Source organism: Trichosurus vulpecula, chromosome 3, assembly GCF_011100635.1.
Source record: "Trichosurus vulpecula isolate mTriVul1 chromosome 3, mTriVul1.pri, whole genome shotgun sequence".
Lineage (NCBI taxonomy): Eukaryota > Metazoa > Chordata > Mammalia > Diprotodontia > Phalangeridae > Trichosurus > Trichosurus vulpecula.
The window spans coordinates 382,029,143-382,055,820 of NC_050575.1; the positions used below are offsets into that span (position 1 = coordinate 382,029,143).

Sequence of the window (26,678 nt, forward strand, 5' to 3'; positions counted from 1 at the left end):
GTCCAAGGCAGCTCTTCTGAAGAGATACCTCCATGTGTATGAATAAGAAGAGGGAAGGTGCAACTCAGAGCCTTAGGCTATGGAACAATAGAGCACGGAAAGGGTTATGTGTCCAGGGCCACACTTTCTATAAGTCAGAGGCAAGGGCTTGAACCCAGGTCTCCTGGTAATACTTATTACCCTGTACAGCAGGTATATGACCTTTCGCCCATATATGCATGTATACTTATGTGTACTTATAACTGCATATTTTCTCATGAGAAAACAACTTCACAAGAGTCATTACATAAGTAATTTTGTATCTGTGTGTGTGTGTGTGTGTGTACTTGATTGCATATTACTTCATGAGAAAAGAATTCCACAAAAGTCATGGTTCTTAAATAATTTTACCAGGCTTACGAATACTCAATATATATCTACACTGGAGTCACAAAAGAAAATGCAGAATTATCAATACGTAAATAATAACAATACCTTACATTGGTATAGAGCTTCACAGTTTTGACAGCACTGGATGGTTCTCACAACAAGTTTTCAAATAAGACACTATGATCTAAACCCAAAACATCACACACATTATATTTCAGAACTAACCTTGTCTAAGCAGTTTAGTCATTTTTACTCCAACACAATTGTCCATTTTATTCATTACATTCATTGCACAAACTAAGATTACACTTCTAAATCTGTTATCAGATACAATACATAGTACATAATTACTCCACATTTTAACTACCTCAGCAAACAATTTGGTTATACCAATAAATGCTATTGGAACTGATTATCACATAGAAAATTGTGAAATAATTTTCTTTCTAAAGGGCAAGATTTCAGTTAAAAAAATACAACACAGCACACTGAAAATAATTGTATTATCCAAAAGAATTGTATAAATTAAAAAAATGCTTGAAAAACTTCGTAAGGTATTTGCAGTTCCGGCAAAGGGTTAGGTCCAAAGTAGGTTAGGAACTTAACAGAAAGTTATTAAACTTACACTACTAGACTATGGAGAGTCACAAAACTAGAGAAGCCTTTCTTTCAGACTGCATTTAAATACTTTTTGAAATCCCATGAAGCTCCCATCCAAAGCCGCTTTACATGTATCTTTTAAAAACTGATTTGCCCGTTAGTTATAAAGTTACTCATACGGATCTCACCATTTTCTAAATATGATCAACTTTCAAACCTGCCTAATACAATTCTGTTCTTGGGTGGAAAAGCAGCATTTTCATCAGAAGAGATTCAAACTACAAGATCTAGGTAATACAATACATATAGGTAGTTGGATTTCTACAGCTACTAACACCAGCCATTTTTAGCTTCAAAATGGTTCTTTAAACACACCTTTTCCAGTTATTTTTTTTTTAGAATTACAATTCTTCAAAGGAAACACATGACCACTCTTAAAACAAGAAGATTTAAAATGAAAAGACCCAACGAATCAAACTATGAGTCTATTTCAATTTCAGTTCATCTTGGTTCATAGCACAACGCTGACTCATTGACAGTTTTTCCAGTAGCTTACATTAAAAAAAGGAATACCCAATTCTAGGCTTCCTAGATCAGTTCTCATCACATTCAATATTAACCCCATGCCAATGCCTTCAGGCAGCTCCCCAACAGATCCTTTAAAAGTACCTGTCTGTTTTTATCAATGATGCAACAATAAGGTGCCAGCAAAATAGTTAAGAGCAAATACACAATTAAAATGAAATGTTGTTCTTCCAATGCTCTGAATACTGTAGGTTCACATAATTTGGCAAGACTTCCTAAGGTGATATATCCAGGCTCACAATCTATGGGATAAGGCCTCATGACGCAATGAGTTGTTGATAATATTTGCTCCCCATGCCCAGAGCCATTCTGGCATATACTGTGCAAAAAGAAACTAAAAAGAAAAAGGAAGAAAAGTTACTAACAATACTAGAACCTTCCCCGCCCCTCCATTACAATTATCACTAAAGGTACCAATTAATAAGGCTTCAGAATATTCATCAATTCTTAACAGTCCAAAACACATAAAAATACTAATCATATAAAATATTGTAAATCAAAAAGCATTTCTAGAAAATACTGATTCAATCCTGCAGTTCTTTGCTTAATACTGATGGTCATCTAAGATCATCACCACCTAGAACCTGAAATATCAGGGTAATTTCACCTAATTGAAAAGTTTAATCCTTTATTAACATCCTATTTTGATGCCTCATTATGGTATATTGATGACCCCAATTTATCAAAATTATGCTAACAAAGTATAAAAAGTGGCAAATCTGAAGCTGACGAGGCTTCTGGTATGAGTCAGGCATTAGATTGTGTGGCTGTCTGTCTGCCTAGGACCAGCTCAGTTAGCTAAGGGCAGAAATGCTCTTCACTGAAGATCTGGCCATTACATGATGGATTCTGGGGGCAAGAGCAACCCATTAAACCAATTAAGCAAATGGTCTCAAAATTTATTTTTTTTCCCAGTACAGCCTTCTTTGAACTACGAGGAAATGAGGTACACTGAATGTTTATATCAGCTCCACTACTGCAAAGTCAGAAGATTTGCATGTGCAAAGTTTCTCTTTAATAAGAGAGGCCATTTTTGTTGAATTTTTTACAAGTTCAAGACTTGACATGTTTTGAGTTTAGTGCACATGTATAATAGGAAAGCTGTGTTTATTTTTTCAAATATTACACTTACAACATTATATATGTAAGGTAATTAAAATTTATATCAAACAAAAATATATATTTTCTTTCATCTGCTTAATAGAAATGCCAAACTTTCATGGCACACCGTTTGAGAATCACAGGTACAGAGAAGTGGCAAACTACAGTAGTTTGAGAGTAGAGAGCTTAATCACATGATGAAATCATAAATCTTCAAAAATATTAAGCTTAATATTCATCCCATTGATGAAAAACAGAATACATACATCTGCCTCTACTAGGTATCTTTTGGGAATGGCTTTAAATATCTGGGACCAAGTAGATGAAAATACGCACAAGTTCAAAATTGAATAAAATCTTCTCCATCCTGCTCTGCCAGCCTGTCCTAACTAAAGTGTGGTTTTGGTTTCAACTACTAATCCATGGTGGTACCATTTCCTAATTTTTATAATAATTAACCCTGGGAAAGGTATTTATTAGCTTGTTTTTCAGTCAACTCTACTCTAGAATGTGTCTGGTATTTTTTATTAAATATCAAAGATGGAAAGCTAGTAATGAAAAGGCTGCTCTTTTCCTGCCAAACTTGCATCATGTTCTGAGGATAAAAATTACTAGCTACAATGAGTAAAATGAATGTTATTTCCAAGTATGAGAAGAAATGCTTTCCAAGGCAATATTAATACTTGGACAGTATCAATATGGTAATAATGCTTCCAGACTCCCTTTCTGCCTTGCAGGCTAAAATCATTTCTCCACTTTTACCTGAATAGCTAACATAGCACACGCTAGGCTGAAGCACTAAAAGTCAAATACAACCATGACTGACATGTCTCTTCTAATTTTGTTTCTATTTAGAATATTATATCTACCATAAAAGCTAAAGATTCTTGGGATGGAATAAACAGTTTTAAAGAACTTGGTGCCCTCTTTACCTAAAAGAACTCTGAAAGCATGGTACACTTATGCATTCTATGTTACAGAAATCAAGCCCTTAATAAAACCATGCAAGTTTCTTTCCCAATACTTAGAATATTCAAATTCTCAACTATTTCACTAAACTATTCTACAAAGATATCAAAAGATCTAAGTATTTTAAGCATGTTCCAATACATAATTTTTCATTCTTTGCCTCTTAAAATTGTCACAACACATTGTGCAATTTCACCATTAGGCATAACAGTCTTCAGAAATAAAGAAACATTTTGCAGGTTTACATTGTTCAGATGACCCTGTAAGCTTCAGTACCCACTTCTACAAGCATTACCAGTTAGTACTTACTAGATTTACCTGTTAGATGCCAATGAAGACATTGAACCATTTTTACAATTATACTCCCATACTGCAAAAATCTGAGATTTCATCTCTGTGAGTACTCCCTTCCCTGATGTAGATGTCAATCCCTTTATAATTTACAGATACGCATTAAGAGTCATTGTGCCTTTTAAAACTCATCACCTTGTGGACAAACTAGTGATGAGCCCCCGAAAACATGGATAGACTCTCCTCAAGATGACTGATGATTCAGCCAGTCCATCATTAGGCCTATATTAAAAACATTTCTAGCTTTGTAGGAACAGCCTGGGTGTGCAACACCCTGGCACAGTCTTTTGAGAAGCAAAACAGCACCTCTACACAACAATATGGCATCAAATTAAGATGTGTTTTCTGTTGTCATTTGCATTTATGTAGAGAAGCCCTTCTCATCATATATCCATTTTAATTTTCAACAATTTTAGCACAAATATTACTGAAAGAGAAGCTTCTGTGACAACCAAAAACACCAAAGAAGTTAATGAAAGAATTAATTAAAACTTCCTGCTTCTCAACATTAGCCTTCACTTAAATTTAAAATTTTTTTAGAATCATTCAAAACAATTAAAGCTATGCTGACTTAGGCGAGATAAAGTTCCCAATATTGTTACCTGAATTGAATGAAACCAGTATCCCGTGGTCCTTTTTGAGATTCCAAGAGTAGCAATTGCATGATGCGCATATACTTTTGGTGACGGCACCAACCAAGAGCAGCCATGTAGAAAGCTACTGCATGCTTTCGAATTTGTAGCTACAGAGAATGGAATTAAACTCTGTACAAAAATTCCTTTAGAAGCATATTCATATTGCAATGCTCTGCTGAAGTGGTCTAAGTAAGCCTGTTTAAACAGAAGGAGGAAATAAAAGAAAACATTTATTTCTCATTTTTCATTAAGAGAAGAAATAGTATTTAGAGTACCACAGCTGCAGTCAAAAGGACAACAACAAGGTTTTGCAATCTATTCAAATGATTACAGTATTATTTTATGCCTAGGGCTCTTTTCCCAACCCACAATAATCATCACCTTCGATGCCGAGTACGCAGTCATCTGGGGAGTGGGTTTGCAGCAGGAGCCAGAGGAGATGTTCACAATCGCACCCTTCCTCCTTGCCACCATCCCTGGCAATACTATGTGGACCATCAAGCTGGCAGCTGCAATGTTTACATCGATAATGTCCCACAGTTTGTCCTCAGAGACTTGAGTAAAATACTGTGGGTAGGGATAAAACACCCCAACATTATTCACCAAGATACCAATGTCTCTATCTTGTAAAGCTTCTCTAATAAGTAAGTAAATTCCGCGGCCATTGGAGAAGTCTGCGACTATAATCTCTGTTTCAACTTTGTAGGTCTCAGCTAAGGTTTTGGAAAGCTTGTGCAGCTTGTCTTCATTCTGGCTGATTAGGACAATATTGAGACCCCGGCTTGCTAACTCTTCAGCATAGGCTTTTCCAATACCATCTGTGGCGCCTGTGTTAGAAAAGAGAAAAGGTAATACAGCATCTGAGTATCTTTATCTTGTGATGTGTAGCATTTGGAACCATCAAACAAGCATATCAAAGAGAATCATGTAGGAAAAAAGAGAGAATAAGGCCTTAACTGCCTTATCTCACATGATACTGTAAAGTGATGATGGGCTAATAAATATAGGTGGGTCAGTTTGATTATAAATGCTGACCTGGAACAAAATTAAAAAATTTATAAAATTTTGATAAAATTTATTTAAAGTTATTTAAACTGATTATATGACACTGAATATTTCTATATTTTTCAATTTTTTAAAAAAAACTTCAATAATTCATCCTTGAGTGTGTATATCATAAGAAGGATCTTGTCCATGTTCCAACAAAGTGACTCTATGAAGGTAAAACTCCTCAAACTCCAAATTTCATAAAGCTGAGGCAGTAGCCAACAACCATTTCAGAAAATGAAAGGAATTAGAATAAAGGAGGAAAAAATTATATGAGAAGTTGCATAGTACCACAGGAAAGAGTACAAGACAAGGACTGAGGACATTCCCCTCCCCCCATTCCATTCTAGTTCTGGTTCTGCAGCCGTCTGGCAGCTGGGTAACCTTCAGGAAGTTCTTTCCCTCCTCTGAGCTCAGTGTTCTTAGCTGTAAAATGAGAGAGGTACTCTGATACAAAGTCATCTCCGAGATCCTTTCCAGCTTTTCCATTCTGTAAAAATCTTTTAAAAATGTTTTCTTCTAAAAATGCAGTGGAGAGGGATACATAATAGAAAAAATATGCATGTAAATATACATGGCTTTTTAAATAGTATTTTCCTATTAAAGTACCAAAATGAGTTATAAATAGTCTTCTAAATAACAAAGAAAAGGACTTGACTCTTGATTTCAATGGTCTAGGGCAGAGCTGTCCAACCTTAGGTTATCTTAGGGCCACATTAAAATAAAATAATTATTCAAGAGCCTCACCCAGAATAAAAAATACAGTACACTAATAGAAAGTTGGGGAATGCGTGTCATCAATACAGCAGGTAAAGACTCAAAGCACGAAAGCAAACACAAAACAACAAAGCGACAACACAACAGTATAAAGGTAGGTGCATACTGACTAGTCTGCATCATACAGACCGAACGCATCCCACAGAGTGAATGAAAATTCTGTGCAATGTGTTCTGTGTGTAATACTGCTTAAAAACACCAAAGAAAATTAACATCAACAAGATTATTTATTAGTGATGGAATTTTTAAAAATCTAATATGCATTCCATGCAAATTATTATTTTACTTTTTCGCTCATGAAAATAAAAACCCACAGGTGGGCTGCATAAAATCACACTGCGGGCCACATGTGGCTCGTAGGCCGTATTTTGGACAGCCCTGATCTAGGGCAGCAATGTCAAACTTAAACAGCAACAGATCAAATTGACTTAGAAAACCACAAATCAATGTTATCTATATTGTAGTGTATTTTAATTAATTTTGTTAAACATTTCTCAATTACATTTTAATCTGGTTCTGGCCACTTGGGAGTGAGTTTGACACCTCTGGTACGGAGAACTCCTAGGTAAGCAAATTCTCTTTACCAATGAGGCTGATCCTTTCTCTGCATCTTATGGTTTCAAAGTTCTCCAGAAATCTGAGAGATTAAGCAACTTTCCTTGGGTCACACAGCCAACAATATGTCAGAAACAGAACCTGAACTTAGAATTTCTTGACTTTAAGGTCGGCTCTCAACCCATTATATCATACTTAAATAACACCTCTAATTTAAAAGTAGATATTAAATAGCTACTTGGATTTTAAATTAAAGTCAAAGTACTGATAATTTAGTTTCTTACCACTGACAACTGCCCATCTTCCGTACTGCTTAATGAGATCTGCTCTGCTCACCAATCTAGGGATGAAATGCAGTCTGATCAAGCTGTAAAAGTCACATATGATGGTGATGCTTTTTCTGGCAGTGTACCAGGCTCCGACCAAAGCTAAAGCTTCCATGTAGCAATTGCAAGACCGGGCAATTTCCCTGTATAAGAGGTAGAAACTGTCAACAGCAGCCATGGCTAACAGAACCCTGAAAAAAAAACAGAAAAAGAAAAATGGTATCAATAAGAAGAGCACCTCTGCCTGATAAATCAATACCATGTATGTTTCACACTAGAGAGACATCTGCTTCACGGGGAATGAAAATGGGATTCTTTGGCATGAAAGTAACAATGACTTTTTCAGATGTACCTAGCCCCTGCAGCCAGTTCATTGAGGGTCTGACTGCTTCAGAATTAGTCTTTAAAATGTTTTTCCTTCCTCAGAGCTAAATCATTTAAAAAGTTACTTAAGACTGAAAGAGCAAAGCCTACTGCAGCACTCCTTCTCCCCAAAACAGTGAATGGATAAGGACCCATGCTCTGGAGTTTGGCATGAGGAGGAGGAAAGGGCTGGTGACCCTCATTAGAAAAACTGTACAAACCCAGTGCAATTTTGATTTACTTGATGAAGTGGCATTATTCTCCCTTTAATAGGGAAGGCAATTATTACTGGAAATAACAACTCACATTTATTTGTATTTCATTTTAAGGCTTACAAAAACCCTTTCTCACAAGAACCCTAGGAGAGCCATGGTACAACTGCTATGGACCCCATTCTTGCAGAACAAACAAAAGAAAAGTTGATAAGCTTGATCAAGGTCACCAAGTAAGTCTCACAGCAAAGACGTGGACCCTAGATCTCTCCTGACTTAAAATCTAGCCCTGTTTTCATTCCCATTCCTACCCCTCATAAAAAAGTGGTAGATTTGGAGCCAAAGGGCCTGAGTTCTAATCCCAGATTCACATCTACCTGTGTGATATGAGGCAAGTCACTTAACTGCTTTAAGCTCTTTATCTGTAAAATCAAAGGCAAGGGTAGGTGCTATCAGAAAACCTATGATCTACAATTCAATAGTCTCCAAAAGCACATCTGTAAATATATATACTTGAACAGTTATCTAAAGAGTTTCAGAACAAAAGTATAATTAAAATCATACTTAGAATTGAACACCTAATGGAATAATAATTTTCTGGTAAGATATTATAGTGTCAGTTCCAGGTCATGTGGGAAACAAACTGGCAGATTAGACATTTCTCCTATCTCTATGACTTTTAAGATATCTTCAAAACAAAAATTATGCTTCAAAGAGAAAGCAACTTTACCTAGGATACTCAAAATACAAAAGGAGGTTAAAAAAAAGAAACTCCCCAAACCCAGGAGGCTGACACTTAGAGATCCAGCCACGAGGAAATCACAACTAGAAGGGAAGAATTAGAAGTCAGGAAATGAGTGATAAGGAAAATAAAGAGGTGGGAAAGAATGAAAGTACCAAAGATTTCAGCAAGAAAACTCAAAGACCTTGAACAAAAACAGATAAATCAACAGGAAAAAACAGTAACAACAGAAGGAAACATGGCCTCCAGATCTCATAACAAATTCAGGCATTTATGAATAAATACTGCAAAACAAAGGAAAACAATCCAACACCCTGTAGAATTTGAGGACATGGAGCACAACGCACTGTTCCTGAATAATTAAAAAGAGAAATGAGAATCATGAAAGCAGAATTTATGCCCTACACAGCAAAAATAATGAGCAGAATCAAAAACCTGTAATTTGCAATGGCAAGTCTTACCAAAGAAACAAAAGAAAGAACAACAGACAAATGCAAATACACAAAGTAAAGAACAATCTAGAAGAACAAAAGAAAAAAAACAGTAACATTAAAAGAAAATATGTTCACTATGAAAGCAAAACACACTGATTTTAAAGACAGTACTGTGTAGAGACAACCTAAGGATCACAAGTCTCCCAAAAGAACGTAAGACAAAAAATTCTTAACACCATAATGAAGAAAATAATAGAAGAGAACTGCCCATAACTTCTGAACTTAGAAAATGAAATTCCAATTGAAAGAATTCAGATTGTCCCCAGAAGAAAAATCTAAGGCTGCAAACTCCAAGACACCTGCGGCTAAATTTAATAATTTGATTCACCATCACGAGGAAAGACTTTCAATCACAAAGGAAAGGTCATTTGAATAATGCAAAAAAAATTCTGTACCCAATAGAAAAAGGAGGAGGGAATGGAATAATGTGTTCCAAAGAGCAATGGAACTGAGAACGCAACCCAGGGTGACCATACAGGACCAATGATGGATGTTTAATAATAAAGAATTTGAAACACTCATAGCAAGAATACCAGACTTGAAGAGATTATTTGCTTCTTGAACATATCAGAAAAACAAAAATGCAGGAGGAATGAATAAATGCACACAGCAACAGGGTCACAACAGAAAGACTTCTAAGTGTACACAAGGAGAGAGGTGAAGGTGAAAATCTAATAAAGGTGAAGAGGCAGACAGGGCATTATGACAAGAACCTAGTGACACCCTGCCTACAGGTGAATACTTCTTTTGTGGAACTACATTACAACATAAGAAGGTACATAAAATGAGTGGGGGGAGGAGGAGGATAGAGAGAGTATGTGATGCACCTTGTCTTATTAAGGGCTAGCAGTGAGAAGAAGGAGACCTCTCTGGTCTCAGAAAAAGAAGAGTCAACAGAGAAGTAGAAGAGGAGGAAGAGGGAAAAACTGAAAAGAAGGGAAAAAAGGAGGCCTTACTTTGGAGGTGGGAGGGGATTTCACTGATGAATACTCCTATAGGTGAAGAGAGATGGTCATTAAGAGAGTTGGGGATCTTACTCTGGATGAGGACTGGAAGATCTACTTGAAGGGGTAAGTAGAAGGGGAGGAAGAAGTTGGAACCTCTAAGGAAAACTGGCACCTGGAGGAATGAGACAGCATGAACACAGGAAGATTTCCAGGCAAATTTTGGGTGGGGGGAGGTGAATCAGAGAGGGTATAAATCAGTGGTATTGGAGGGGCTCTACCATGGGGCAGTATCTTCTCTGATACTTATAATAATTGGCATTGTTTTGGGAATAAGGCACAATGGAAAAGGGAAATCCATGGAATAAGCCTTACAAGGCAGTGACAGAAAGTGCCTAGAAAGGAAAACCTACATGGATACCCTGGAACTGTTGATTGCATAAAGAACACACATAAAAGAAAGGGACCAGATGAGGATAGAAGCTATGAATAAGAGAATAAGGGTCTAGAGTAAACAGAAAGAGAAAATGGACAATGAAGAGAGAGAAATCCTTTTTGGAAAGGGGTGCAAAAAATGAAATTTTAAAAACTAATAAACAGGACTAACCAAAGGGGAGGAGAGGAAGGGGAAATCTACTTTAATGAGAGGAAGAAAAAAGAGACAGAAGAAATATATATCCAGATAAAATCAGGAAAAAAAAAGGAAATAAACAAAACCCTAAAGGGAAAAGGGTAACAACTGAGAAGAGGAGATCAGGAGTGTTGGTGGGAATAGTGCCACCTTAAAAAAAGATTAAAATAAAGTAACTGAAGGAACATAATACTCTGTTTACAGCAGGAGGGGAAAAAAAACTCAAAAAACCCAATTATAGAGACAGATGGAAGAAAATATAAACCCAAATCCTAACTTTAAATGTGAATGAATAAAACAATCCAATAAAATGAAAAAGTGACAGATTAGAAAAGAAAACAAAATCCTACAACCTGCTGCTTACAAGAAATATATTTTAAAAAACAAAGACATATATACAAAATAAAGCTATTCATCAAGTGAATCCAAAAAAAGCAGTAGTTGCTATCAGGTAAAGCAAAAACATTCATAAAATAAAAAGGGATAAACAAGCAAATTACATTATGGTGAAAGGAACCATAGACAAAGAACCAATTATCAGTAATAAACTTAGGAGTTCCAAATGTCTTACCATCCAAATTCATAAAGGAAACATTATCTGAGTTTCAAGAAGACAAAAACTGTAACTCAATATTGATAGGAGACTTCAATATCCCTCTATCCGTTTTGGGTAAGTCCAACAAAAAGATAAACAAAAGGAAAAATATGGAACTGAACAAGTTTCTGGAGAAGTGAGAGTTAAAAGACTTCTTGGCATCTTCTAACTGGAACTCAAAAAAATATATATTTCTCTTCATAGCATGAAAATTTTACAAAAACTGATTATGTACTAGGACACAGAGATACTGCAAGCAAATGTAAAAAGACAGAAGTAGTCAATACATCCTTTACAGACCATGATACCATAAGAACAGAAATCAGTTCAGGGACCACAAACAAAAGACACAGAGTCTTAAATAATGAAATCTCAAATAATGAGGTCAAAAAACAATTCCCAGAAACAATTAATAACTATGTAAAAGAAAACAATAATGATATAAAACAACGTACCGAAATTTCTGGGATGCAGCTAAAGCAGTCCTCAAGGGGAAAATCATATCCTTACAATCATACATGAACAAAATTGAAAAAAGAGGATTAATGAACTGAATATGCATTTAAAGAAATTAGAAAATCAACAAAAAACCCCTAAAATAAGTAAAAAAGGAGATATTAAAAATTAGAGAGAAACAAAAAACATAACTAAAAGCTAGTTCTTTGCAAAGACTAATAAAATTGGTAAATCCTTGGCTAATCTCATTAAAGAGAGCAAAAAATCAGATCAATAAAGTAGCAAATGAGCAAGGTGAAATCACAGCAAAACAGAAGAAATGAAAAAAAATCAGAACATATTATATATACTTACATGCCAACAAAACTGAGACTAGAAAAGGGAACTGAAGAATAGCATTAAAAACATAAAATATCTGAACTACCAGACAACAAGATAAGAGATGTTAAATAACTCAATCTTTGGAAAAAGAACTAGGTCTAGTTATATAGGAACTACCAAAGGGTGGAAAAAAAAACTCCTAGTTCTTATAGATTCACAGCAGGATTCTACTAAACTTTTAAAGAACAGTTAGTACCCACACTTTAGAAATTATTTTCAACAACTGAGAAAGAAAACACCCCACCAGAATCCTTTTATGAGATAAATAGAGTCCTAATACCTAAACCAAGGAAAGATAAAATATAGAAAGAAAACTACAGGCCCAGTATCATTCATGAGAAGTGACTCAAAATGTTAAAATTCTATCAGACTATAGCAATTTGTCCAAAACATTAGGTGATAGAGGGAGTCTGGTTGTGGCAATGGGGAGCAAGGAGTAGTCTACCTTCTCTACCACAAGAACAGTGAGTCATGAGGTATGAGCTAACATCAAGTCAATAAGCACTTTTAAGCATCTACTGCATGTGTACTGGGTAAGTAATTATGCTAAGTGCTAAAGACAGGAAGAAAGGGGATAAAAAGAATCCCTGCTGTCAAGAAGCTCAAATTCTAATGGGGAGACTTTATTCAAACAAGATATAAACATGATAAACTAGAGAAAACTTTATAGGAAAAGCACTAGTATTAAGAGGAACCAGGAAAGGCTTGCTTGCAGAGGGTGAGATTTTAGCTGAGACTTGAAGGAAGACAGAAGGCAGACACAATGAAGAAGAGAATTCCAGACATAGGGTACAGTCAGTGATTTTGTACAGTGTTTTGTTCGAGGAACAGCAAGGAGGCCAGTGTCACAGGATCAAAGAGTATGTGGGCGTGGGGTTTGTAAGACTGGAAAGGTAGGAAAGAATAGGAATATAAAGGACTTTAACATCAAAATTGAGGATTTTGTATTTGATCCTGGAGGTTATATGGAATCCCTGGAGTTTACTGAATGCAGGAGGCAGGTGACATTGTCAGACATGTACTTTAGGAAGACCAATGTGACAGCTGAGTGAAGGATGGACTGGAGTGGGGAAACGTAAGGAAAGATTAAGCAGGTAGCTACATCATTAGTCCAAGCACGGTGATGAGAGCCTACTGCAACATGGAAACAGTCTCATTGATGAGAAGAGGGCATAGATGAGAGATGTTACAAAGATAGAATTGACAGAATTTGGCAACAGATGGAGTATAGAAAGGGGAGTAGAGAGAGTTGAGGATTACATGTGGGTTGTAAGCCTCAATGACTGGAAGGATGGTGGAACCCTTGACAATAATAAGGAAGTTAGGAAGAAGAAAGGGTTTTCTTAATGAATGCCAAAAGATGGAGAAAAGATTTGGGATGAAAGAATATGTTAATTATAGAGTAGGCATTCCAGAGGGCATAGTGGAAGGGATTGGTAGGTACATTGTAGTGGGACTTTGGGCAAGGGAAGTTAAGGCTGAAGTAGAGGAGAGTAAAGGAGTTTGTAGCTAGGGGTGGGGAACAGGGTTTGTAGATATGCATTTAAGAGGTTCAGTATAAGCAAACGGGGTGAGGGCAAGCAAATAGTAAATTCAAAGGACATAGATAATCTAGGAATAAAATGAAAAAGTCAGTTTTAGACAAACTAAATTTGAAATGACAAGCTGTCAATGTGGAAATCTATAGTATGAATTTGAAGATGTAAAACTGAAACTCAGAAAAGGCAGTTTTTGGCAGTCAACGACATAGACATTATAGGCAAAGGCATGGTTTGTTGATGAATTGAAATTACTTTATGAGACCCTGATCTACATGATGCTACAAATGAGATTTGTAAAGAAAAGGTAAAAGTAAAAAAAAAAACACAGGAAAGGAATGAGATATGATGGGAGAGAGTATGTCTTTTAGTAGAGGGAAGATGGAGTATCCTAAGCACTAGGAAGATCAGCATCATGTAGTGCCATTGAAGCAAAGAGAAGAGTTTCTTGAAAGAGGGGCTAGTTAACAGTGTTGAATGTTTCATAAATATTAAAAAGAGTAACAGCTAACAAAAGAAGTTGGTGCAGTTTTAGTACAGTGTGGGGGAGAGAAGCTAAATTCGATAGTGCTACAGAGATAAATTGGAGATAGTAAAACCAAGTTTCAAGGTACTCCTTCCCTCCCCGGCCAGCCCCCTCGACCCCCCCCCCCCCCCCCCCCCCCCGCCAAAGTTCGGTGATTAAGAGAAGCTAGCTTAATCAAGTGAAGATGTCTTAAGATAGGAAAGACCCGTGTATGTTTGTAGATATTGGTGTAATACTGTTAAAATAATTAGTTCACTTTAGTATTAGGGACAATGAGGCTCCAAAGGTCCATGAGGTTCTCTTCTCTTAGGCTCTAGGGAATTATTTTAGATGAATAACTATGAGTTTAATCACAATTGCCCCTAGTAAGGAAGATTCCTAACATTTAGGCAAAGATTGGGCACTCTGCCTCAATTTACACTTAAATTGATCTCTCCTTAATCTCTGACCTCTTCATGGCTGCATCAAAAAAAGTTTACTGTAATCATCTGGGTAATGAAACATTAGATTATATTACAGTATCTGTAATAAACAGTGACTTGGTGGGGAGTTTCCCTGGGGTCCTCTTGGCCCTGGTCTTCTATTCTGAAATGTCTATAAAGTCAATTGCCTCCTCTGATGTCTCTCTTCCATTCATTCCTACCTTTGCTCTTCAGGAGTGTGCTGAAATTGCTCCAACTTTCCAATTCCAGCTAACTCAATGCTTTTAATACATGACTCAAACGGGACTGAAAAAAATCCTAGTCCAGACTTCTTGTCTGGTTTCATTTCACCTCATTAAATGTCTTTCAAAGACTTCACACTTAATCTAAGGTCGATGTGGTTCCATTCAGCCTAAGTGTGAAGAAAGGATAATAGATGAAAGCCCTGGGAGATGAAGAGATAGAATGAAGAACCTAGAGGAGGGGGATTATCCTTGGAAAGAAGGAAGAACACTTCCTTCTCTAAGAAAGGAGGTTGTGGGCCAAGATGACAACTGGAAAGCAGGAACTTGCATGAGCTGCCCCCCAGGTCCCTCCAAACACCTATAAAAATGGCTCTGAACAAATTCTGGAACTGCAGAACCCACAAAATAGCAGAGGGAAGCAGGGCTCCAGCCCAGAAGAGCCTGGACAGTCGCTGGGTAAGGTCTACGGCACAGAACTGGGAACGGACCAGAGCAGAGCCCAGTATGAGCCTCGCCTGCACCAACCACACCGGCAGCTGGGAGGAACAGGCCCTAGCTCCCTGAATCAGTGAGCTGCAGCAGTTACCAGACTTCTCAACCCACAAACACCAAAGACAACAGAGAAGGTTAGTGGGAAAAGCTGCTGGGACAGAGTGAAAGGAGTTCGAGGGTTCAGCCACTGCCCCAGAGGCAGCAGAGGTGGTGCAGCTACAGAACTACAGCTGCAGTTGCTTCCAGCCCCAGGCCCACCTGGTGGGAGGAATTAAGTGGTGGATCAGAGCTGAGTCCCATTCTGGTTGGCGGTTCTCGGGGGAGGAGTATTGCTGGTATGGCTGAGCTTGCTGGGTAGAGATAACTCTGAAAACAACAGCGCAGCCCCTCAAGCTTGGGACAAAGTACTATATACTCTACAAGGAGTCACACCCCAATGAAAACCTCAAGGGTCAAGTAAGTTGGCTGGGAACATGGCCAGGCAGCAAAAACACCCTCAGATTCAGACTCAGACTTTGGAATCTTTCTTTGGTGACAAAGAAGAACAAAACATACAGCCAGAAGAAGTCAACAAAGTCAAAGAGCCTACATCAAAAGCCTCCAAGAAAAACATGAACTGGTCTCAGGCCATGGAAGAGCTCAAAAAAGATTTGGAAAAGCAAGTTAGAGAAGTAGAGGAACAATTGGGAAGAGAAATGAGAGTAATGCAAGAAAACCATGAAAAACAAGTCAATGACCTATGACTGGCTAAAGGAGACTCAAAAAAATACTGAAGAAAAAAACACCTTAAAAAATAGGCTAACTCAAATGGCAAAAGAGCTCCAAAAAGCCAATGAGGAGAAGAATGCCTTGAAAGGCAGAATTAGCCAAATGGAAAAGGAGCTCCAAAAGACCACTGAAGAAAATACTACCTCAAAAATGAGACTGGAGCAAGTGAAAGCTAGTGACTTTATGAGAAATCAAGATATTATAAAACAGAACCAAAGGAATGAAAAAGTGGAAGACAATGTGAAATATCTCATTGGAAAAACCACTGACCTGGAAAATAGATCCAGGAGAGATAATTTAAAAATTATTGGACTACCTGAAAGCCATGATCAAAAAAAAAGAGCCTAGATATCATCTTTCAAGAAATTATCAAGGAGAACAGCCCTGATATTCTACAGCCAGAGGGTAAAATAGAAATTGAAAGAATCCACAGATCACCTCCTCAAATAGATCCCAAAAAGAAAACTCCTAGGAATATTGTTGCCAAATTCCAGAGCTCCCAGATCAAGGAGAAAATACTGCAAGCAGCCAAAAAGAATCAATTTGAGTATTGTGGGAACACAATCAGGATAACACAAGATCTAGCAGCTTCTACATTAAGGGATCGAAGGGCTTGGAATATGATATTCCGGAGGTCAATGGAGCTAGGACTAAAACCAAGAATCACCTACCCAGCAAAATCGAGTATCATGCTCCAAGGCAAAATGTGGATTTTCAATAAAATAGAGGACTTTCAAGCTTTCTCAGTAAAAAGACCACAGCTGAATAGAAAATATGACTTTCAAACACAAGAATCAAGAGAGGCATGAAAAGGTAAACAAGAAAGAACAATCATAAGGGACTTACTAAAGTTGAACTGTTTTGTTTACATTCCTACATGGAAAGATGATGTGTATAATTCATGAGACCTCAGTACTAGGGTAGCTGAAGGGAATATATATATATATATATATATATATATATATATATATATATATATATATATATATATCACAGGGTGAGTTGAATATGAAGGGATGATACCTCAAAAAATAAAATTAAATTAAAGGATGAGAGAGAAATATATTGAGAGAGGGAGAAAGAGAGAGATAGAATGGGGTAAATTATCTCGCATAAAAGTGGCAAGAAAAAGCAGTTCTGTAGGAAGGGAAGAGGGAGCAGGTGAGGGGGAATGAGTGAATCTTGCTCTCATCGGATTTGACCTGAGGAGGGACTAACATACACACTCAATTGGGTATCCTACCCCACAGGAAAAAAGGAGGAAGGAGATAAAAAAGGGAGGACGATAGAAGGGAGGGCAGATAGGGGTAGGAGGTAATCAAAAACAAACACTTTCGAAAAGGGACAGGGTCAAGGGAGAAAATTGAATAAAGGGGGATAGGATAGGAAGGAACAAAATATAGTTAGTCTTTCACAACATGAATATTGTGGAAGGGTTTTACATAATGATACACATGTGGCCTATGTTGAATTGCTTGCCTTCTTAGGGAGGGTGGGTGGGGAGGGAAGAGGGGAGAGAATTTGGAACACAAAGTTTTAAAAACAGACGTTCAAAAACAAAAAAGAAAAGTTTTTGCATGCAACTAGGAAGTAAGATATACAGGCAATGGGACATAGAAATTTATCTTGCCCTACAGGAAAGTAAGGGAAAAGGGGATGGGGGGAGTGGGGTGACAGAAGAGAGGGCTGACTGGGGAACGGGGCAACCAGACAATATGCCATCTTGGAGTGGGGGGGAGGGTAGAAATTGGGAGGAAATTTGTAATTCAAACTCTTGTGAAAATCAATGCTGAAAACTAAAAATATTAAATTAATTAAAAAAAAAAGAAAGGAGGTTGTGGAGAGAAAGATGAAGATAAAGAAAATTTTTAAGGTGGTAGCATTGATGTGGCTGGATTATATGATCCTTCAAAGTCACAGGGAGTCTGATTTTCGTAGAGTTATAGAAGTCTACAACTGGGAGGGATTTAGCCTCTCATTTGATAGATAAGGAAGCTTTCCTTATCTATCAAAGCTAGTTGGCTATGCAAAGGAGCCAGAGAATCTTCACCAAGTCTGAAGGGACCTTTGACACCATCTAGTCCAACCCATACCTGTTGTGAATCTGCTCTACAACAGTCCCAATCACTGGTCATTTAGCCTTTGACTGAAGAACTCTTGAGAGGGTAAGACTACTTTCTAAAACAGCCTATTCTACTTAGATAACTCTAATTGTCTGGAAGTTTTTCTTACCTCAATGGCAAGTCTGCCTCAAGAAGTAACTTCTACCTTTTGCTCCTTGTTCTTCCCTCTGGGGCTAAACAGATAAGTCAAATCTCTCTTTAAATACATAAAACCTGCTATCACAGCCCTCAAGTCTTCTTCAGGCTAAACAAGTCCAGATCCTTCAGAAGATTTTCAAATGGTTTGGTCTCAAGGCATCACTATCCTGGCCACTTTCTAGCTTGCCAATGTCCTTCCCAGAAGTGAACACAACAATTACATGTGAGAAGGGCAGAATATAGAATGGCTATGACCTAGTAGTTAAGGTGCTCACATTAAAGGTAAGACTTGTTTTCAAATCCCGCTTGGGATTTATCCATTAACTATGATGAAAAAAAAATAAGAAAAATAAACAACGTAAAAAAAGTATTCTTTAATCCGCATTCTCTCTGGAGGTGGATAGCATTTTTTATCATGGGTCCTTTGGAATTGTCTTGGAATGTTGTCTTGATCACAGCTACTAAGTCTTTCTCCTGATCCTGCTCACTTCAATTTGTATCAGTTCATATATGACAGTTTTTCTGAAACCATCTTGCTCATCATTTCTCACAGCACAATAATATTCCATCACAATCATATGCCACAACTTATTCAGTCATTACCCAAATGATACAGTTTCCAATTCTTTGCCACCACAAAAAGAGCTGCTATAAATATTTCTGTACAAATAGATGCTTTTCCCTTGTCTTTGATCTCTTTAGGATACAGACCTCAGAATGTCTAGAATTCTTTGCAATAAGTGCAGAAGGACACTCACTCTCCCTACTACTATTTGATATACTTATGGAAATGTTAGTAATAGCTATAAGAAAAGAGAAGGGAATTAAAGGAATAAATCCCTATTTGCTGATATGACAGTTTACTTGGAAAACCTCAGAAAGGATACTAATTGAGACTTCAGCAAATAGCTTCAACAAAGTTGCAGGCTACAAAATAAATCCTCAAAAATCAAAAGCATTTCTATATAATAATAATAACAAACACAAGAATCAAGAATAGAAAGGGAAATAGAAATAGAAAGGGGAATAACTATAGAATATCTCAGAAGCAACATTCCAAAGCACACAAAAAACTTAATATACAATCAATTACAAAGTACTCCTTGAAGAAATAAAGAACAACTTAAATAGCTTGAGAAATATTCAGTGCTCATGGCTAGGCTATGATAACATAAGAAAAATGACAATACTACCAAAATTGATTTGCATTTTAAATGCTATTTCAATCAAATTACCAAGAGGATACTTTACAGAATTTGATAAAATAATAGCAAAATTCGTCTGGGAAACTAAAAATCTAGAATATCAAGGGAAATGATGAAAAGAAGTCAGGACAAAGGGAAAATAGCACTTCCGAACCCCAAAGTATGTTTATAAAGCAGAAGTTATCAAAACTATCTTGTACTGATTAAAGACTATAGCAAAACCAATGAAACAAACTAGACAAGGGAGATTCAGAAAATAGAAAACCCAGTGTTAGATAAGATGCAAAACATAAATTACCTAAGAAAAATTCCCTATTAGATAAAAATTGTTAGAAAAACTGGAAAGCAGTCTATCAGAAACTGAGCTTAGACCAACATCTTATACCACACTCCACGATATATTTTAAATGGAAACATGACATGACTATTAAAGATCATACTATAAAAAACTTTCAAGAGAAAAAGACCATTTACCTCTCACAGTCAAAGGTAAGAGACATAGTCTTAACCATACCAAGGATAAAATGGATAACCTTGATTTCTTGAAACTGAAGAGCTTCTGCACAAACAACATTAAGAAAAGAAGTGAAGTGGTTGAACCAGGGGAAAATCTTTGTTATCAAATATTATGGTGTCTTGCATTTTTAATTGTTTCATATCTGTCTATATGCTCCTTCACAGCACAAAACTGCATTTTTTTTTGTTTCACTATGACCCCTAAACACACAGAAGTACTCACTAAATTGAATTACGCAAATATACTCAAAATTAATGGTTAAATAATACAGCAGTTGAATCCTGAACATATTCTGGAATGTACTATATGAAAAAAGATATAGATTCATACTTTTTAGAGTCAGTAAAACTCTTAAGAGAACATCTAGTTCAACCTCACTTTGTGTGGTGATTTTTTTCAGTCCTCCACTCTTCTTAACTTCTCCTAAGCTTTTTGATACTGCTAACTACCTCATCCTCCTCTCCCATATCCTAATACTGTTCTCTTCTGGGTCCTCTACCTCCTGTCTGATTGTTCCTTATCAATCTACAAGTGTGTCCTAGGTTTCTGTTCCAGGCCCTCTTCTTTTCTTTCCTTACATTCTCTCTCTTGGTTATCTCATCATTCCCAAGGGTTCAATTATCTCCCTGCAGATGACTACCACAATCTACATGCCCAATTCTCATTGAGTTTTTGAGTTCCAGTTCTACATTACTTACTACCTGCTGTATATGTATATTTCCATCTTGAAGGTTGTGGAGAATCTCAAAGTCAACAGAATGTCCAACATGGAATTCATTATTTTTCTCTCAATCTAACTCTTCTGCTTAACTTCCCTATTTCTATTCAGGCCACAAGCATCCTTCCACAGTCACTTAGTTTCACAACCTTAGTCATACTGAACTCCTCACTCTCATTCACCCTGCCCCCCAATATCAGTAGGTCTCTACTAGAATCTCAAGGATAAAAAGCTCTACAGAGAATCCTATAAGAGCACTTCCCAGTTTAGAGGCTTGACAATCATTTGGAATTAGAATTATGTTTTCCCATAGAAACATGAGATGACAAGGTTCCCTTAAAACATAGTTATATTGCAAGTAGTAATTACTAGTAGTAGCAGTTAGCATTTTTATAGAATTTTAAGACTTGGAACTTTATAAATATTATCTCACTTTAACCTCAAAATAACCCTGAAAAGTAGATGCTATTATAATCATGGCCATCTTATTGATGGAAAAGGTGATGTAAGACAGTTAAATGCATAAATACATTTGCATAAATCAAGATTTGCCCAGGGTCTCATAGCTAGTATGTGGATGAATCTGAACTCAGATCTTCCTGACTCTAGGTCCAGCACTTCTACAGTACCACCTAGAGGCCTATAGAACTCAACTACCATGTGTTAACAATGTTTCTGTGAGGAAAAAACATGTGTTCAGACTGCAAGCTAGAAAAAACCTAACAATCAGTGTTAAGTGGATCTATGAACTGAGTCAAATGCTGGAGAAAATTATGAGAAAAATTATCCAACTGTTCATATCCTTTGGCCATCAGTGACTCTGCCATGTACTCCCTCCCAAGAGTGAACAGCAGACACAGGGAGCATTTTGAGGCTTTCAAAGTGCTTCACATAAAGTATCTCATTTGTTCCTCAAAACCACCCTGTGAGGTAGTATTAGAGGCTTATTATATCTCTTTCCTTCACTGAAGAAACTGGAGCTATAAGAGGACAAGGACTTGGCCAGGGTCATATGGCCCAAGACTCCAAGTGGGGCTCAGCCACCTAAGTCCAGTAAGATTCCTTATCAAAGCTAAGCCTTTCATACAGCAACATATGCAGAGAAATTAAAACTTGGTCTTAATCAAAAGTAAACATCCCTTATATCTAAATCCTGAAATAACACATACCTTCTACTAGGCTGAAAGACAGACTCCTTCCTCACAGATGATACTGTTTCAGTTTCTTTGCAAAGATAGTGTAGCAACTTAGCATTGTTTCAAATAGTAACAGAGCAGAGAAAATCCTGGTCACTAATGCAATATAGTTGCATTAAACTAGTAGGTAGCATGGTTTTTGTTTTTTGGTTTTTTTGCTTTCTGGTCTCTGTAATGAAAATAATAGCACATAGCCAAATAATTTACAGAAGATGAAAGAAATTGTTAATACCAAATCAAGCATGATGAATAAAAAGGTTTTTAAAAAAACCTTATGATTTAACAGAATTGAGCTTAGTTGAATTTGGACTTTAGAGATGCTGTCCAGGCCCCTCATTTTACAGATGAGTAGTCTAAAGACCAGCTTCCACCGGAGATCCAAACTGACAACAACACATTAATATCTACCCTATTAGTCTAGCCATCCCATGAGTTTTGAATCCCTCTTCCTCTATTATTATGTAATCCATACTTCATCTTCCCCACAAGACAGTATGATATACTTAATCAAAAGCTTTGCAAAAATCTAGATAAGCTTATATCCACAGCATTCTCATCTACTAGTTCAGCAATCCTGTGAAAAAGGAAAAAGGGAATGAGGGAAGTGTGGCCTGATCTATTCTTGATGAAGTCATCTTTGTAAATCATCAATTCTTTTCCTAGATGTTTCCTAACAATCTCTTTAATCATCTACTCTAGTATTTCCCAGGAATCAGTTATTTTAACCAGCCTATAGTTTTAAGACGATGTTCTCTTCCCTTTTTTCATTCTCCAGGCTCACAGCATCTTTGCACTTGTATCTTTAGCCTTCAGGTTCCCCACCCCCCACTTCTCTTGGTCTATAGAAATCCTACCCTGTGCCCCACATCTCTCATCAGTCCAGTCCCTAAGTTGTAGCCCTAATACTTGTCTGTGACAACCATCTGGAGTTTATAGAAGTGCAGGATTAGAAGGGCAAGGAACTGGAGGGGTCACCTGTGTGACCATAGTCTTGAGGTCTTAGAAGCCTTCCAGTCCAACCCCCTCATTTTACAGAGGAAACTGAGGGTTGGGGGAGTGGGAAAGGCCCACCAGTCCCTATAAATAGCAGAGCTGGGATTCAAACTCAGGTCCTCTGACTCCACGTTCCTTGCTTTAAACAACCATCACTGCACTTCTTGAAATGTTTCCTGCCTTATCTCCCCAACTACACTAAAAGTTGCTTTTGGCCAGGGGACCATGTCTTTTATTTCTTTTGTTGCTCCCCTTATCAGCTAGCACAGTGCTCTCTGTACATGATAAGCAAGTCGATAAATATATTCAATGAATAAACTTAAATATTACTCAATGCGGAATGCTGGAAGAAGGTCCTAATCATGTAGGTCAAACATAATGCTGGGGGGGAAAAGTCCTTGGCATATCCTGGCTTCCTGATGTTTCATTTCCCTTTGCCAAATTGTGATTTATCAGTCACTGGGGAAGGCTGAGAAACAACGGCTTATTTATTTAGTATAAAGAGTAACAGGATCAGAGCTGTGAGACCTGGATTCGAGTCTTGGAGCAGATACCCACAAAACCTTCAAGCAAGTCATTTATTTCTCTAGTTTTCTCTATTTGTGAAATTAAGTTAAAATAATAATAGAACTTTTTTCTATCCAGAAGTCATGCTGTGAAAACAAATGAGGTAATAAATACTATATGTGAATATGTCCAATTAGAAAAGGTGTTATATAAATTCAAAGTATTTCTCATCATTACGCCTGCATAGAAGAACATTTGAAATCATACTGAAACTTATTTACAAGATCTTGCAAATTCTTAATCTAAGAAATACTACATTGGTACATTAGTAGCTTTCATCTTTTATCCTTAAAAGCTATTTTAAACTAGAAAACACTCAACATAAAAGTATTTTTAATGAAGTAAATAAAAGGCTTACAAAGATGAGCCAAGGAACCTGAAGCTCACCAGCCTCCAAAAGTGGAGCCCAGAGCCTCTGAACCCTTTTAAGACATGGGATTAAGAGGGGCAGCCTGATGGACAAGCTAGTTTTGGGGATGCACTGAACTCCTGATGATGGGGACAGAATAGGGTAGGAAGGGATGGGGATCAGAAGAGACAGGACTGAACTTGAAGGAAGAAAAGGCCCGAGGGTTGCTGAGGGAGGCATGTACTCACTGCAGTTGGGCCAGTCAGGCTTTAGAAAGTCTCTAATGGAAAGATGAGGACAGGATTGGGTCAGACTGAGGCCTAGCTTGAGGAGTTGCTAAGGTGGGTGGATGTGGCCAGGTTTTGTGTGACTAGGGAAGAGATGGGGCCTCTATTCAAGGGGCTAAAATGGGGATGGGGCTGGATAGAGAGCAAATGAAGAACTGGACAGGACTGATAGAGACACTGGGTAAGGACAGGAAAGTCACAGAGAGGGATGATAGGGATGTGAGGAGGGATTCCTGAGGAAGGGATTGGGACTTGATTAGATGGAAGGAATGGAGAAGGATCTATGATGGGCTGGGGGTGGGGGGTGGGGCAGAGATAAGGATCTAAAGTAGCTCTGGACAGGATGGTGCCTGATCAAGGGAGGAACAGTGGCCAGGAGGGAGAAAATGGGCCTAGCACCTGGGAGAAACTGTCAGGTTGTCAGGGGTGGAGGGTGCTGAGGAGGGAATGGGTCTGAGGGAGGGGATAGAGCTAGAACCTGGAGAGGGGAGGGAAGAACTCAGGAAAGGTGGAAGGCACTGGAAGAGGAGTCAGATTTCGGAGATGAGACCCTGTGGGAAGGAGAGGGGTGAGTTCTGGGAGGGAGCCAGTCTGGATCTTCGAAAAGGGGACCTTAGTGAGGGATGGAGCTTGGACCTGGGGTGAAGGGAAGAAGGCAAGGCCTGAAGGGAAGGGACTAGGCCCTGAAGGGAGGAGGGCTCATGCTGGGCTGGGAGGGTAAGGCTCAAGTAAGGACGGGGCTGCGGGGAGGGGGGATCTCAGGGAAGGGGAAGGTCAGGAGGGAATGAGGCTGGGACGCAGAGCTTCTGCGTCGGATGAAGCCTGGAGGGGGTGTCAGGAGAGGAGAGGCGGAGGCCGGAGGGGGAGTGGGCTCAGGTGGACGTGAGGCTGGAACCCAGGGGAGAGGTCGACTCTGGAGATGAGGCTGAGGAATGAGGGGAGCCTTCGGCACGGATGGAGATGGGCGGAGGGCTCAGGTTGGGAGGGCTGTGCTGAGACGCGGATGGGACTGCGACCTGATGGAGGGGAGAGCTTAGATGGGGATGGAGGGTCGGGGGGAGGACGCCCTCAGGCCGGGAGCTCAGGAGGGGATGGCGGGGTGGGAGGGGAGGAAGACTCGGGAGGAGTTGGAGGGGCTCAGGAGGGGACGGCGGCTCTCAGACAAGGACGGGGCTGGGACCTGGTTGGAGGGAGGGCCCCCTCAGGCCGGGAGCTTAGGAGGGGATGGGGGTGGGACTCGGCGGGGGGAGGGAGGCTCAGACGGGGCTGGGGCTGGGACTGGGGGGTGGGGGGGAGAGCGCAGTAAAGGACCAGGGCTCTGGAGAAGATGGGGGAGGGGCCCAAGGGATTGGTGGAGGGGGAAGGGGAGGAGGAGGGCAGGGAGGCTCAGACAGGGACTGGACTGGGACCAGAGGAAGGCTCGGGAGAGGATGGAGGGAGCTGGGAAGGGGGGAGCCATCAGACCAGACGCTTGAGGGGACTCAGACTGGGATGGGCTGGAGGGGGCTCAGGAGAAGACGGAGGAGCTCAGGAGAGGATGGGAAGGGGACTGAGGCGGGGGAGGGGATGGGAAGGGGCCCAGCCTGGGTTACGGGCGAGATTGGGGGGGAGGGGAAGATTAGGGAGAGGACGGGGTGGGGGGCGCTCCGGATGGGCTCACACTGGGATCAGGGCCGGGGGGGGGGGTCAGGCGGGGATGGGCCGGGGCCCGGTCCGGGCGGGGGCGGGGCGCTCAGCAGGGCCGAGGCATGGGTGGGCGGGGGCCCTCGGCCAGGGTCGCAGCAGGCCCTACCTGCAGAGGCGAGGGGCCAGTCCAGCAGCGGCTCCCGCTCGTCCAGCCACAGCGCCACGCCCAGCCGCGCCGCGTCTGCCCGCGCCGCACCCCCCACGTGACCGCGGCCGGCGGGGCGGGGCCGTTGGCAACCCTGGGCCCCCCGGGGCGCGCGGCCGCGGCGGTTGCCTTGGCGACGGAGGAAGCGTTAGGGCGCAGCTGCGGCCCAGCCAGCGCTGCGGGAGGAGACCTGAGCTAGAGGTTTGGCGAGCCTGCCCGCCGAGGTGGGGCACCCAGGGGACCCGAGAAGGCCTCGGCCGCGCCGGGGTCTGTTCCGAGGGTGGGGGGCAGAGCACCGCCCCCCTCACCCCGTCCGGAGCGCGCCTGGGAGGGGACTGCGGGCAGGGCTTGGGGCCGCTCAAGGGGGAAGTGGCTCGTGGAGGCGAAAAAGTGCTAGGTCCGAAACCCCGTTTTCTCTTTTCACAGTCACTGTGTCACTTTGAACGAGTCGGTTCTCTTCCCCGGGCCTCAGTTTCCCCATCTATAAAATAGGGGGCGGGGGTGGACTAAATTGATCTCTAAGGTCTATTTGTACAATATTTGAGTGGTAGTGGGGCTCCATTGGAATAGTCTCAGTCCAGGGGAGGACTTAAACCTTGCTTGAACCATAAAAACTGCCTTTGGAGTATA

General features: G+C 39.6%; 1 protein-coding gene across 4 annotated transcripts; it reads right to left on the bottom strand.

The window, feature by feature from the left end:
* Positions 1 to 367: 367 nt before the first annotated feature.
* On the bottom strand, positions 368 to 26,156 carry HSDL1 (hydroxysteroid dehydrogenase like 1). Of its 4 annotated transcripts, none has more exons than XM_036752294.1 (6): positions 26,010 to 26,095; positions 11,752 to 11,801; positions 7,274 to 7,506; positions 4,992 to 5,437; positions 4,578 to 4,805; positions 368 to 1,888 (listed from the first exon to the last, which is right to left on the bottom strand). In XM_036752294.1, exons 2-6 carry the CDS (start codon positions 11,796 to 11,798, stop codon positions 1,790 to 1,792), a joined length of 1,053 nt encoding a protein of 350 aa, XP_036608189.1. In that variant the 5' UTR covers positions 11,799 to 11,801; positions 26,010 to 26,095; the 3' UTR covers positions 368 to 1,789. The 4 variants fall into 4 exon arrangements, with proteins under 4 accessions (XP_036608189.1, XP_036608190.1, XP_036608191.1 ...); XM_036752295.1 differs by having other exon boundaries at positions 7,274 to 7,458; positions 26,010 to 26,058; XM_036752296.1 differs by lacking the exon at positions 11,752 to 11,801 and having other exon boundaries at positions 26,010 to 26,156.
* Positions 26,157 to 26,678: the final 522 nt, after the last annotated feature.

Coding starts and splice junctions, on each gene's coding strand:
- HSDL1 (XM_036752294.1), bottom strand. CDS start 11,798: ATGATTTTCCCCTTGAGGACTGCTTTAGCTGCATCCCAGAAATTTCG. Junction 7,507..11,751: donor GCTGCATCCCAGAAATTTCG/GTACGTTGTTTT, acceptor TTTTTTTTTCAG/GGTTCTGTTAGCCATGGCTG. Junction 4,806..4,991: donor CTGCGTACTCGGCATCGAAG/GTGATGATTATT, acceptor CTGTTTAAACAG/GCTTACTTAGACCACTTCAG.